This window comes from Salmo salar, chromosome 25 (assembly GCF_965601325.2).
Source record: "Salmo salar chromosome 25, fSalSal1, whole genome shotgun sequence".
NCBI lineage: Eukaryota > Metazoa > Chordata > Actinopteri > Salmoniformes > Salmonidae > Salmo > Salmo salar.
Window position 1 is genome coordinate 23,830,349 of NC_138315.1, and position 15,056 is coordinate 23,845,404.

Consider the following 15,056-nt stretch of genomic DNA (forward strand, 5'->3'; position numbering starts at 1 on the left):
TAGAGAAACTAGAAAATAGAACATAGAAATACAAAACATAGAACACAACCCAAAAACCCCGACAACACAAAACAAACACACCCCTGCCACGTACTGACCAAACTACAATAACAAATAACCTCTTTTACTGGTCAGGACGTGACAACTGTGGAATTGTGGAACCTCATTATTGAAGATTCCCAGCAGTCCAAGCTGTTATTCCACAGTAGCATCTCTAGTAGTGTTGAGACTAAAGGCCAGCGTCCCAAATGGCACCCTATCCACTATGGGCCCTGGTCAATATCAGTGCACTAGGGGATAGGGTACCATTTGGGACTGAAGCCAGCTTTCATCCGGCAAAGTCCAAACTGTCTTATCAATCATTGTAATACTAGAGAATGTCCTCAAAAGGAATCTCTGTGAAAAGTACACCAATACATAACAAAACTGTCTAAAAGACTATTTTATTGTGTTACATTCATTTAGAACGTCTTCAGTACTGAATCAACAGCATACCTTTGCAGGTAATTATACATCTATAATATTAAGTGCATTGTCATATTACATAAAATACATTTTAAAATCATATAACTTTTAAAAAGAACATACAAATTAAACAGTGTTTACTAGCAACAAATAACACATAGCCTCACCTAGAGCAAGACAGTTGTTAAATTAAACAAAACCTATCTACAGAAATAAATGTTAAAATAATGAGAACACACTGTCAACAACAGGGTCTTACTGTGGTCTTGCTGTCTTGTGGTCATGATGTTACACAAAATCTGTCCATGAAAATAAGCACACAAAGTAAGGAATGTTTGTATGGAGGCCAATCAGTGTCTAATTTGGTCATCAAAATGTTTTATTGCTAATTGATGCTTATTTAATTAAATATACGTTTCTTGATACTTAGGTTGTTACAAATGCACTGATATAAGTGCATTTGGCATTTCGGGCTACTTTGAGTTGTGCCTGTGTCATAGAGATAGATAGAGGACTCATCATGGATATACGCTTTGGCATATATTATATGCTTTAGCATGGACATTGCCTTTGAGGGCTTCCACCATTTTAAAGTAGTCAATTGGGTGTGAATTCCTATGAGTTGGGAGTCCATGCTCTGTCGCAGCCGGCCGCGACCGGGAGACCCATGGGGTGGCGCACAATTGGCCCAGCGTCGTCCGGGTTAGGAGAGGGTTTGGCCGGCAGGGATGTCCTTGTCCCATCGTGCACCAGCGACTCCTGTGGCAGGCCGGGCGCACTGCACACTGACACGGTCGCCAAGTGTATGGTGTTTCCTCCGACACATTGGTGCGGCTGGCTTCCGGATTAAGTGGGCATTGTGTCAACAAGCAGTGCAACTTGGTTGGGTTGCGTTTCGGAGGACGCACGGCTCTCGACCTTCGCCTCTCCCGAGTCCGTACGGGTGTTGAAGCGATGAGACAAGACTGTAACTACCAATTGGATACCCCGAAATTGGGGAGAAAAAGGGGTAAAAAAATTTACAAAAAAATATATATAATAGCACAGATACAAAGATGAGTCCTTTATCTATCTCTTTGGCCTGTCTGTTGTTTACACACATATCTGCCCTTTCATTGGCTAGAATGGCCTCACCTGATCTGGCTTCCTGCTTCATCTTTGAGGACATATATTTCCATTGGCACAGCGGTCACTTGTCTATCTTGTCAATATAATATACAATCTTTGATACTAATGTGGTTCATAGGGAAATTCCTTCCGCTGCCATTGGTTCCTCTTGCTACTGGACTGTCCTATTAATAAACTGCAGGTTGATTGGGGTAGCAGGGACAAGAAGGGTTCTTGTGATTGGCTTAACTGTGGCTCCGGCAGGATCTGCACGTATTTCATAGTGTTTTATCAACTGGGAGGACAGAGAGAGGAAAACACGTTGACATTAGTATGTTATTGTCCTAGTCTGAGAGAATATCAGCTATCCACGTGTTCAATGGAAAGATATATACTGTACATAATAGATAAAAGGAACAAAAACAAAAACTCATGAATTGCACAATAACCTAGAAATATGAACTCTCCTAATTGGGAAATTAATGACAATGTTTTATCACAATGTGTCGTGACAGTTGAAACATTTACAGTAAATAGATCATGAGAAAGTCCTTGTTTTATCCTATTATTGAACTGTGTCTCTGAATCAATAAAACATATGAGAACACTATACAGGATCTTAAAGGCTGGAGGTTTGAACTCCTTCCTTCCAACAATCCAAGTTAAGTTAATGATTACATATTCTTTGCCGACAGACAGATTCATGGTATCACCATGTATCCAGATGGGATGAATCAGACCAAAGGTGAAGGTCTGGTCTGCCATGTTTTCCTTCCAATGCCAAAGCTAACAGTGGAACACCACAACAAGTTGAACCAGATTCTACAAGACTGTTACTACAGACTACAGCAACACTAACTAACTTAATCAATGTCCTGGTTTTGGGGCTAAACAGTTGGTTAAACTTACTGTAGCTTTAACCTCTCAACCCTCTAGAGTCACTGTCAAATGAAATACGAAAATTGGTGTAGGAAATGTATTATAGACAGAGGATGCTGTATTGACCCCTGACCATTACCAGATCCAGAAAATCTAGCTTTGTAACAAGTGGTCAGCATCCCTAGCTACTATTACAGTCCTACATAACAACAGAAGAATGCTGTTTGATGAAGGGTAGCTACTGCAGGGGTAGCTGATGCTATAACAGTACTATACAACTACAGAACAGGCCTGGAAGTCTTACCCTTGAGAGGATGAGGTACATCTCCAGCTCGGCCACCCTCCGGCCCAGGCAGGCCCGGACCCCAAAACCGAAGGGCACTGAGCCGAAGGGGTGCTGGTTCTTCTTGTCTTCCCCCCGGCCCCCACGGAGCCAGCGCTCTGGCAGGAAGGCATGGGGCTCCGGGAACACTGTCTGGTCATAGGACACGGCATAGTGACACAGGTGGAACAGGGTCTGGAACAGAGAGATGGAAAGAAAGGAGGAGAGAGAAGTGATGGAGGGAGAGAAGAGAAGAGAGGAGAACAGTCAAACATAGCCGCTCTCTAACTCTGATTAGTGGTATACTGTATAATTGTTTGGTATGAGAGATATTGACAAACCAAAACTCTACCCTGGATTTCAACTAAATAAAATATTGAATGGTGAAAGTGCATGTATATCTCTGGATAAAACTGAATATACAAGTGTGATCGGGATCTCCTCTACATACAGGATGAAAAGAAAAGTAATTAAGTTCACCAATAGCAACCATTTCCAACAGTACAAGATGACAAAAGTAAAACTCACATTTTTGGGGAAGAGGTGGTCCCCCACAACTATCTCATTTTCCACATTGATGCGGGCATTTCCTGGTACTACTGGGTACATCCTGAGGAGGGAGAATACAAGAAAGTCACTAGGAGTAGAGAGTGTAGTGGAGTTAGTTTCGACTGCAGAGTAAAATGCTAAAATATAGCGCTATGTGGTACATCTTCGAGAGAGAAAGGGATTGACTAATTTGACTAATTAACAAGAAATAAATCATTAAAAGATCTACACATAAGCACATTGGCGTATAATGAATTTAACAACTCATTATAATTCATTATGAAGACCTCATTATGAATATAATAACTTTAATAACCCATTATTCATTTGATTAATTAGTGAATTTACTGAAAATGACCTGAGTGGGGATGACAGATGACTAATAACATACCGTAGTGTCTCCCTGACAACAGTCTTAAGCCAGGGCATTCTGGCAATGTCATCACTGGTAGGCACCTTGTCCCCCGGGCAGACACTGATCACTTCCTGGTACAGCTTCTCCTGGATCTCTGGCTCCAGGGCCATGTGGTACAGAGACCACGAGATGGTGTTGGACGTCTGGAGGATACAAAAACAATTACAATAAGAATAGGTTGTGAGCTAATAATATTGCACGGATACTGTTATGCTGTTGTTGTAACTGTACATGACAAAGTTAGCTAATGTGGTTATGTTGCAAACGTTCATTCAGCAAATCACAATCTAAAGTGGCTGAAATTAAGAAAAAAAATGCCCCTCACCAGGCCATCACCCCTTTCCCCACCTGTTTCCACCCTACTGTGAAACAGCTCCTCACTGATATTTTCACACACACACACACACACACACACACACACACACGCACACACACACACACACGCACACACGCACGCGCACACACGCACACGCACGCACACACACGCACCGTGTCGACCCCAGCCAGCAGTAGCTCAGTGATGGAGCCCAGTATCTCAGTGACAGACATCTGTTCGCTGACAAGGAGGTGTGTGAGGTACTCTCCCTGCACCGGCTGGCCCAGGCGCACCCTCTCCTGGATCTCCTCCATCTTCTGACGCACCTGCTTTTCCGCTGCATGGGGAGAGAGCAGAGGTCAGAGGATATAGCAACCAGCACAAAGACAATATAGATGCTTAGGGTGAATCTCAAGTCTTTTCTAAATTCCTTGTGTAGCAGATAGGGATCTGTGAAACTCACTCCTCAGCCTGAAGTGTCCCACTTGCTCTGCAGAATAGCTTGGTTTTCGGTGGCACAACTGGGTAAGACGCATCAGGAGGGCAGTTACAGGTGTTTGCAAGTGAGAGGTCCTGTGTTCAAGCCTCAGTATGAGCTGAATCAGGAGAAAGTAGGACTGGCTAAGCAAGCAGCGTGACATCCTTTACACTTGCATCCTCTATCCTCGCCTTCTTCTCAAACCATCAAACAAGAGTGAGGAGGGCATTGGATGTTCTTCTCCCCACTCACTTCCCTCTGATGTTCTGAGGAGGAGGCAAGGAGAGGAAGCGAATAATCGAAGACTTCACCCTCACTATGGACCTGAGTCATGATGGGATGTTATTTTTGCTCATGTAGGATATCTGCCACTAGATGGCGATATACTACAATGAAATATGACAGCCTATCATGCACCCTGAGCTCAACCCAACAAGTCAAAGATTGTCAGTGTGAACTTGCTTAGTGGGGCAAATCTCTTGCCAGGAGCAGTGCACCTGTTTGATTTGCTTAGAGCTGAAACACAGCCATTGAACTTTTGAAACCTCTGCTGAAACTATAGGAGACAGTATTGTAGGGTATGTGAGGGCACTCACTCCTTTTACATGAGAAATCAAATCAAATGTTAAGTCACATGCTTAGTAAACACAGTGTAGATTAACGGCGAAATGCTTACTTACTGGTCCTTTTTCAACAGCACAGAGTTAAAGATTAAAAAAATGAAAATAGTGACGCAAGGAATAAATACACAGTGAATAACAATAACGAGTAAAGATTAACATGGCTATATACAGGGAGTACCAGTACCGAGTCGATGTGCAGGGGTAGCTATGTACATTTAGGTAGGGTTAAACTTACTAGGCAACAGGATAGCCAATAGAGAGTAGCAGCAGCGGGAAGCCATTTAATTAGCTATTTAGCAGTCTTGTTTAGCAGTCTTATGGCTTTGGGGTATAATGCTGTTCAGAGTCCTGTTGGTTCCAAAGTCAGTGCACTGGTATCGCTTGCTGTGCGGTAGCATCAAGAACAGTCTATGGCTTGATTGGCTGGAGTCTTTGACCATTTTTTGGGCCTCCCTCTGACACCGCCTGGTATAAAGGTCCTGGATGGCAGTGAGCTTGGCCCCATTCATGTACTGGGCCATACTCACCACCCTCTGTAGCGCCTTACGGTCGGGTGCCTTGCAGTTGCCGTACCAAACGGTGAGGCAGCCAGTCAAGATGCTCTCAATGGTGCAGCTGTAGGACTTTCGGAAGATCACTACAGCCCTGTCGATGTGGATGGGGGCGTGCTCGCCCCTCCATTGCCTGTAGTCCACGATAAGCTCCTTTGTCTTGCTGACATTGAGGAAGAGGTTGTTGTCCTGGCACCACATTGCCAGGTCTCTGACCTCCTCCCTATAGGCTGCCTCATCGTTGTCAGTGATCAGTCCTACCACCATTGTGTCATCAGAAAACTTGATAATGGTGTTGGAGTCGTGCGCAGCCACGCAGTCATGGGTGAAAAGGGAGTACAGGGGGGGACTAAGCACACACCCCTGAGGGGCCTATTTAAAGGTCTTACTCACATCGGCTACAGAGAGCGAGATCCCACAGTCATCTGGAACAGCTCATGCTCTTATGCATGGTTCAGTGTTGCTTGCCATGAAGCGAACATAGAAGGCATGTAGCATATCTGGTAGGCTCGCATCGCTGGGCAGCTTGTGGCTGGGTTTCCCTTTGTAATCCGTGATAGTTTGCAAGCCCCGCTACAGGCGTAGTAGGATTCGATCTTAGTCCTGTATTGATGTTTTTCCTGTTTGATGGCTTGACGGAGGTGGTAGCGGGATTTCTTATAAGCATCCGGATTAGTGTCCTGCTCCTTGAAAGCGGCAGCTCTAGTCTTTAGCTTAGTGCGGATGTTGCCTGTAATCCATGGCTTCTGGTTGAGGTATGTACATACGGTCACTGTGGGGATGATTTTGTCGATGAACTTATTAATGAAGCCAGTGACTGATGTGGTAAACTCCTCAATGTTATTGGATAAATCCCGGAAAATATTCCAGTTTGTGCTAGCGAAACAGTCCTGTAGCTTAGCATCCGCTTCATTGAACCTCTTCTTCCGTATTGAGCGTGTCACTAGTACTTCCTGTTTGAGTTTTTGCTTGTAAGTAGGAAGCAGGAGGATAGAGTTATGGTCTGATTTGCCAAAGGGAGAGCAAGGGAGGATCTTGTGTACATTTCTACGTGTGGAGTAAAGGTCATCTAGAGTATTGTCACCTATAGTTGCACAGGTGACATGCTGGTAAAAATTACGTAAAGCAGATTTTAGTTTCCCTGCATTAAATTCACTGGCCACGAGAAACACTGCCTCTGAAAGTGCATTTTCTTGTTTGCTTATGGCCATTTACAGCTGGTTGAGAGCGGTCTTAGTGCCAACATCGGAAAGTGTGCAATGTGTATGTTGTTGTTAATGATGTAACATAACATCAACAACATTAACACATTGTACCATTTGCATGTTTCACATGCGAAACGAGTGAGTGCTCTCCAAATATACCCTACATCCCACCCCTCACTTGCTTGCATGTAGTAGAGGTTACTTAAGTTCATGGCTATGTGATGATATGTTATGTTGTGAAGTTTTACTGTGTACATTTTTTAACTATTTTCTATACGTGATGAAGCATGTGATGCAAAACTAATTTCTGCGCAATTGTGAAACATAGCATGATTCATTCTGGAAATCAAGGCTTCTGGATCACTCACCAACTTTGAAGAGGTGATCCCAGACAGCCACAAAATGTTTCCAGAAGGGGAGGTAGGGCCAGGTGGACTTGGGGAAGAGAACGATGATGAGGTTGAGGCGAAACATCTCTCCTACTGAAACAATGAACTTCTGGGTTTCTTCAGGAACCTCCTCATTCAGACAGCCCATACGGGTCTCAAACAGCACAGAACAGATCCCTGAGGACAGAGACAAACAACGGTAGCAGTTTATTTAATTGTATATAGATTAGATAGATTTATAGTTTATTGATATCCAAAGGCATCAAATTCAATGCCGGTAGAGAAATAAGCAGCTATTAACTTAGAAAGTGCATGGTAAAATGGTAATTACACAGTTATAACCTATGAATTACTTGTTTGTTTCTTTAGGACCATGTCATGAGTATGATGACATTATGTGAGGTTAAAGGGTACATTACAGCATCAGGATGGCAGTTTACAGAGTGTATGACGGCAATGATCGGCTATGAAAAGCCAACTGACATTTACTCCTGAGGTGCTGACCTACCTGTTGCACCCTCGACAACTACTGTGATTATTATTATTTGACCATGCTGGTCATTTATGAACATTTGAACATCTTGGCCATGTTCTGTTATAATCTCCACCCGGCACAGCCAGAAGAGGACTGGCCACCCCTCATAGCCTGGTTCCTCTCTAGGTTTCTTCCTAGGTTTTGACCTTTCTAGGGAGTTTTTCCTAGCCACTGTGCTTCTACACCTGCATTGCTTGCTGTTTGGGGTTTTAGGCTAGGTTTCTGTACAGCACTTTGAGATACCAGCTGATGTAAGAAGGGCTATATAAATACATTTGATTTGAATTTGATTTGATTATGTCACATCATACAATCGCGAAATGCGTGCAAAGACCATAGTATGTATCGAGAACAGGGGTGTCAAACTCATTCCATGGAGGGTCTAGTGTCTGCGGATTTTTGGGTTTTCCTTTCAATTAATTCCTAGACAACCAGGTGAGGGAAGTTCTTCACTAATTAATTACCTTAATTCATCAATCAAGTACAAGGGAGGAGAAAAAACCCACAGACACTTTGCCCTCCGTGGAATGAGTTTGACTCGTGATCTAGAACATCCAGATAGACATTTTTCATCTCTACTGCCCTTGACCAAATGAATACGATGTCCTTCAAAATTATAATAAGAACTGCCTACCTAACAAGGTAGTAAAACGATCAGCTACTCAGTATCTACTCAACTACCAAGGCTAAAGATCACTATGCAATTACTTCAAGGTCATCACTTTCTAACAGATATAGCCGTCCACAACCCTCACAATGCACCTTTTAAAAAGCAGTAGAATTGGCTTAGAGGTCCAGATTTTAATCTGATGGGGACTAGAAAATTATTACAGACAGTCATTCCCTCTGTTAATTAACCTTCAAAGGCGAACTTGTAGAGTTCTCCAGCCAGGTCGTTCACCATGACCCCTTCTCCCTTGGTCTCCCTGAGCCATGCCACCTTTTCTATGAAGTCTGTAACCACGTCATTGAGGGCGTTGGTGTAGGCTGAGACATGCTTGGGCTTTAGCATCTGAGGGTTCAGGATACTTCTGATGCGCTGCCACTGAGCACCCATCCTGTAGTATAGACACAAACAGAATCATGCTTTAACATGGAGAAGAGATGTACTGTCTAGTCATTTGAAACAAAGAAGAACTGTTTCAGAGAGAACATGCAAAACACCCATAGGTAGGCAGACCCTCTCATGTCTGCTGTTTTCCATTTTAACTGAGCTCCATTTCCATTTAATCTAACATTTCTACCTTAGGATCTTAATTTGATCACTCTTTTGTTGCCTAGAATTTTCCATACCACAGGAAATTGATTTAGATAAGTTCACTGAAAACAAACACTTTATGCCACTTTACTTGTTATTTCAACTTGTTGTGACAACTTGTGACAGAGTGATGTACCACTGACATATTGTTGTGTGCAAAAAGTGACACAATTGATTTGTGCAGGATGTGTCAATGGGTTCGTACATGCATAATCTATGACCAGAATAACCATTTTACCTCATTTAGCCACAAAATCCATAGTTTGAAAGCAACTGTTTTTCTGAAAGCAGTGCTGCGCCATTTTCCTGAAATGTGGTCACACGTGGGCCAGCCCCTAGCGATTTGAGTTCTAGCCAATGAGCCTTAGCCCTTTGCCATTTGAGTGACAACTAGCAAGATGCACACACAGCAGAGAGGGAGAGAGAGCAATGACATGGTGCGCATATCTGCATATATGTGACGTAGTACGCTATTTTTCAGGGACCACTTTTGGCTTGTGAGCGCTACTTTCAGAACTACTGGCTAAAAAGTATTCAGAAGTACCAGAAAATCTCTTTAACCTATCCCCCAGATGCACCACAATCCTTTGCTACTACAACACTGGTTCAAGCACGACATGATGGATCATGCTGAGGTTTTATGTCCTAGGTTTTGTGTTTCATGTACAATCTGGCTCATCTAGGCTCTGTATGCAGCCCATGGTTCAAGTGTTTGTGCTTGTCAAATTCTTGCGCATTGTCTTGTGCATGTTCCTACTACAACACTGATATTTCACTGTGGTGTTGGGACAAGCAACACAGGAATAACTACATACCAGTGGAGTGACATTCATACTCCACAAGACTTGCAACCAGAAGACTCTTCCCAGTCCCTATAACCAAAACGAATTCAAGGCAACACACAGTAATGTATAGAGCCATGCTAGCATTAAACTCCTTGCAATCTCAAATCACTCAAGCAAGCAGCCAAAGCAGCAAAATGCTTTAAACAAGTAAAACAGCACATCACAGCACAACGCCTCTGACCTAAATAGCTTGTAGCATCTCCCTCCTGAGAATATCTGGTATTTGGGCTAAAGTTCAAGATAAGGTGTGCCCTTGGCATTAGGATATTAGGGCCTGTTCAGAGAAAGTAATTGTAAGCAAAGCCTCAGTAGAGTAAGGATTTCAGTCATGCTCCGTATGATATGATAGTCTGCTCAGCTCACTGACTAGCTGATATCTTGAGAATCTCTCAGGTTGTTTAAAGAACATTGGTGAAGTGACATTAGAATTTCAGAGCCTGCCTCAGTAGATCAAAGTATTATTGATGTTTGATTGTTAGGCTTAAGGGTATGAAGTGTGTATTCTTATTTTAAATGTAGGTAAGTAGTTCTGTCCTTGAGTTGTTACCTACAGTGCATTTGGAAAGTATTCAGACCCCTAGCCTTTTCCACATTTTGTTACGATACAGCCTTATTCTAAAATGTTTTAAATTGTTTTTTCCCCCCTCACCAATCTACACATAATACCCCATAATGACAAAGCAAAAACAAGATTTTAAGAACGTTAGCAAATGTATTGAAAATAAAAAACTGCAAAACACATTTACATACAGTTGAATTCAGAAGTTTACATACACTTTGGCCAAATACATTTAAACTCAGTTTTTCACAATTCCTGACATTTAATCCTAGTAAAAAGCAGTTAGCATCACCACTTTATTTTAAGAATGTGAAATGTCAGAATAATTTTAGAGAGAATTATTTATTTCAGCTTTTTCCAGTGGGTCAGAAGTTTACATACACTCAATTACTATTTGGTAGCATTACCTTTAAATTGTTTAACATGAGTCAAACGTTTCGGGTAGCCTTCCACAAGCTTCCCACAATAAGTTGGGTGAATTTTGGCCCATTCCTCCTGACAGGGTTGGTGTACCTGAGTCAGATTTGTAGGCCTCCTTGCTCGCACACGCTTTTTCAGTTCTGCCCACAAATGTTCTATGGGATTGAGGTCAGGGCTTTGTGATGGCATCTCCAATACCTTGACTTTGTTGTCCTTAAGCCATTTTGCCACAACTTTGGAAGTATGCTTGGGGTCAATGTCCATTTGGAAGACCCATTTGTGACCAAGCTTTAACTTCCTGACTGATGTCTTGAGATGTTGCTTCAATATAGCCAGATCATTTTCCTGCCTCATGATGTCATCTATTTTGTGAAGTGCACCAGTCCCTCCTGCAGCAAAGCACCCCCACCACATGATGCTGCCACCCCCACGCTTCACAGTCGGGATGGTGTTCTTCGGCTTGCAAGCCTCCCCCTTTTTCCTCCTAACATAACGATGGTCATTATGGCCAAACAGTTCTATTTTTGTTTCATCAGACCAGAGGACATTTCTCCAAAAAGTATGATTTTTGTCCCCATGTGCAGTTGCAAACCGTAGTCTGGCTTTTTAATGGTGGTTTTGGAGCAGTGGCTTCTTCCTTGCTGAGCGGCCTTTCAGGTTATGTCGATATAAGACTCGTTTTACTGTGGATATTGATACTTTTGTACCTGTTTCCTCCAGCATCATCACAAGGTCCTTTGCTGTTGTTCTGGGATTGATTTGCACTTTTCGCACCAAAGTACGTTCATCTCTAGGAGACAGAACGCGTCTCCTTCCTGAGTGGTATAATGGCTGCGTGGTCCCATGGTATTTATACTCGCATACTATTGTTTGGACAGATGAACGTGGTACCTTCAGGCGTTTGGAAATTGCTCCCAAGGATGAACCAGACTTGTGGAGGTCTACAATTTGTTTTCTGAGGTCTTGGCTGATTTCTTTTGATTTTCCCATGATGTCAAGCAAAAAGGCACTGAGTTTGAAGGTAGGCCTTGAAATACATCCACAGGTACACCTCCAATCGACTCAAATAATGTCAATTAGCCTATCAGAAGCTTCTAAAACCATGACATAATTTTATGGAATTTTCCAAGTTGTTTAAAGACACAGTCAACTTAGTGTATGTAAACTTCTGACCCACTGGAATTGTGATACAGTGAATTATATGTTAAATAATCTGTCTGTAAACAATTGTTGGAAAAATGACTTGTGTCAAGCACAAAGTAGATGTCCTAACCGACTTGCCAAAAGAAAAGTTTGTTAACAAAAAATGTGTGGAGTGGTTGAAAAATGAGTTCTAATGACTCCAACCTAAGTGTATATACACTTCTGACTTCACTGTAAATGTAGGAAAGCATGTATAAAAAAAAAGTAGTTCTGTCCTTGTCTATTAATGTTATGTATTATGTCATGTTTTATGTTTTGTTTGGACTCCAGGAAGAGTAGCTGAAGCTTTATGGGATGGTAATAAAATACTAAAATACTAAATTTCCTGGCTGTGCAATGTCAGTAGCCTGATCCTAGTTTGTACTGTTTAGCCAGCTCCTACACTCTTAAAACAAAGAGTTCCAAAATGGTTCTTCTGCAGTCCCCATGGGAGAACCCTTTTTGGTTCCAGGTAGAACCTCTGTGGAAAGGTTCTACATGGAACCCAAAAGGTTTCTACCTGAAACCAAAAGCGTTCTACTTGGAACCAAAAAGGGTTCTTCAAAGGATTCTCCTATTGGGACAGCCAAATAACCTTTTGGTTCTAGATATCACCTTTTTTTTCTAAGAGTGTAAGGCCCTTGTCATGACCATAGGAGATGGCACGGCCGCACAAACAGATCTGGGATCAGACTACAATGAAAGGGCCTGGAACTGGGTTTCCACTGTCTACTCACTCTGTGAGGGGCCCATAGGCGTGGTTCCTCAGCTCGCGGTAACTCCTCCAGTGGGGCATGTCCGTGCGGGTGGGATGGCGGCCCTCCTGTCTCAACACCTGCTCAATCAGCTCAGCACTGGCCACGTTCACTATCACCAAGGGCCCGTACTTTGACTTCCACAGAGGGCCATAGATCTTGCTGTGTTCAATCTGGGGGAGGGGGGAGAAGAGCATAATTGCAGCGTGATGCCTACAGTAAATGCAAAAAAATTTATGGAATGGTTTTGATAAATCAGTGCATGCATGGCACATCTGGCTCTTCTGGAAAGTACAGCAAGACATAATAGTCCAAGATGTGAAGATAATAGGTAGAAAAAAGTATAAGCGCACATTGTTTTGTCCAATAGAGGTCTTGGTCACATTGTGTTAACTTTTTTATGACGTTTACCTAGCAAAAAACACAGTTCAGATTGTTCAGACTGGTCGAAACATGACATACATTTTTCAGGAATCCCATGCATGGCTTTCTACAGTGTGGCAGGAATAATGTGATACAGTGCTTTCAGAAAGTATTCACACCCCTTGACTTTTTCCACATTTTGTGAAAACTCGCAGACATTGTTTGTCAATGGATAAAATACCTATTGGAAAATGTAATGGGATGGAGGGAGGGAGGGATGAAAGCAATCAAACAAAGTTGCCATTGCTACACAGTTATCAAACATTTTCTAACTCTATGGACAAAGAGTTTCAAGAAAATCACTATGAAACATCGTCACACCACCCCAAATCAACCTGACCGAACCCCTGGCACACGGACTAGGAGATTAGACATAATAATACGCAACCAGTGTGGTATAACACTCGCGGCTAGGTTTCGCAATGCACTGTAATAACACTCTACAGCACTTACTTGCATTTGATGTGCTGTCTGAAAATACCCTTTCCCGAAAAGCCAATATAAAGATCTCAGAAAACTAGGCCCATCCAAATCATCTATAGTTTTCTGTTTATTGTTGTCCCTCACGATAGTGGTAGTGGTAGAGGCATCGCGCCGCCTGTCACTAATGTAAATTAACGTCGGTGTCAATCTTTTAATCCCGTTCCTATTCTCGTGTGTACAAACACGCAGTCCGATCTGTAATAAAGATCTGCTAAACATGTTGACGCATAAACTGTCCTTCCGACTGCTGGAAAGTGTAGTCTGTTATTCTTATCAGTACGACTGAGCTCTCTCCTGCCTATTATAATGGCCACTTGTTTTTATCTACTGAGTGAGAGCGCAGCCAGCCATCCAGTGTTCCAACTCCTCCGTAAGGAAAGTAATTATTGGCTGTCCTAAAAGTCGCTAAAAGTCGCTAATGACGTCATCACCTAATTTGCATAAATAGCCATGTGCATGTAATTCTGATGGACGCTGTAGAAGAGAGGAATAACATCGTGGGAGAGACAAAGTGAGTAAAAAACACCCTAAATATGTTTTGAACTACAAATTTACGAAAATGAAATACAGCAATATCTCATTTACATAAGTATTCACACCCCTGAGTCAATACATGTGTCACGGGTTCCTCTGGAACTATCATTACGCACACCTGTCCCCTATTCCCACTGATTAGTACTTGTATAAGTGTGCCCTTTGTTCACCATGGTGCTGTCGATTATTGTTACTATGTCCGTTGGGGCATGTGAGTACCTGTGCTGTGTGTTTTGGGCATTCGTGCCCTTGTGGATTGTGCTGATTATTACAGGTCACGTCCCGTGCATTAATCATTGTGCACATGTGTATTTATTCGAGGTACTCCTTGTTCTTTTGTTAGGGTTTCAACCCTGTGTTATTGTTACATGTTTGCTTGGTCTTCGTCCCTGTGTCTTTACACGGTACGCCGTAATTTGTGTACAACTTTTTAAAAACTATTACGCATTCCTGCGCCTCTCTTCCGAATAATTTATACCAGTGTGACAACATGTTTTAATCACCTTTGGCAGCAATTACAGATGTGAGTTTTCCAGGTAAATCTCTAAGAGTTTTGCACACCTGGATTCTACAACATTTGCACAATGTTCTTAAATTCTTCAAGCTCGTTCAAGTTGGTTATTGATAATTGTTCAACAGCCATTTTCAAGTCTTGGCATACAGTTGAAGTTGGAAGTTTACATACACCTAAGACAAATGCATTTAAACTCAGTTTTTCACAATTCCTGACATTTAATCCTAGTAAAAATTCCCTGTCTTATGT

At 42.4% G+C, this 15,056-nt stretch overlaps 1 protein-coding gene across 1 annotated transcript; it reads right to left on the bottom strand.

Moving 5' to 3' along the window:
- Window positions 1-427: 427 nt before the first annotated feature.
- On the bottom strand, window positions 428-14,118 carry LOC106586421 (sterol 26-hydroxylase, mitochondrial). Its single transcript, XM_014173655.3, has 9 exons — window positions 13,730-14,118; window positions 12,836-13,026; window positions 8,693-8,892; window positions 7,279-7,476; window positions 4,227-4,390; window positions 3,714-3,880; window positions 3,302-3,383; window positions 2,756-2,968; window positions 428-1,867 (listed from the first exon to the last, which is right to left on the bottom strand). The coding sequence occupies exons 1-9, from the start codon at window positions 13,976-13,978 to the stop codon at window positions 1,745-1,747; spliced, it is 1,587 nt and encodes a 528-aa protein (XP_014029130.3). The 5' UTR covers window positions 13,979-14,118; the 3' UTR covers window positions 428-1,744.
- Between the last annotated feature and the right edge of the window lie 938 nt (window positions 14,119-15,056).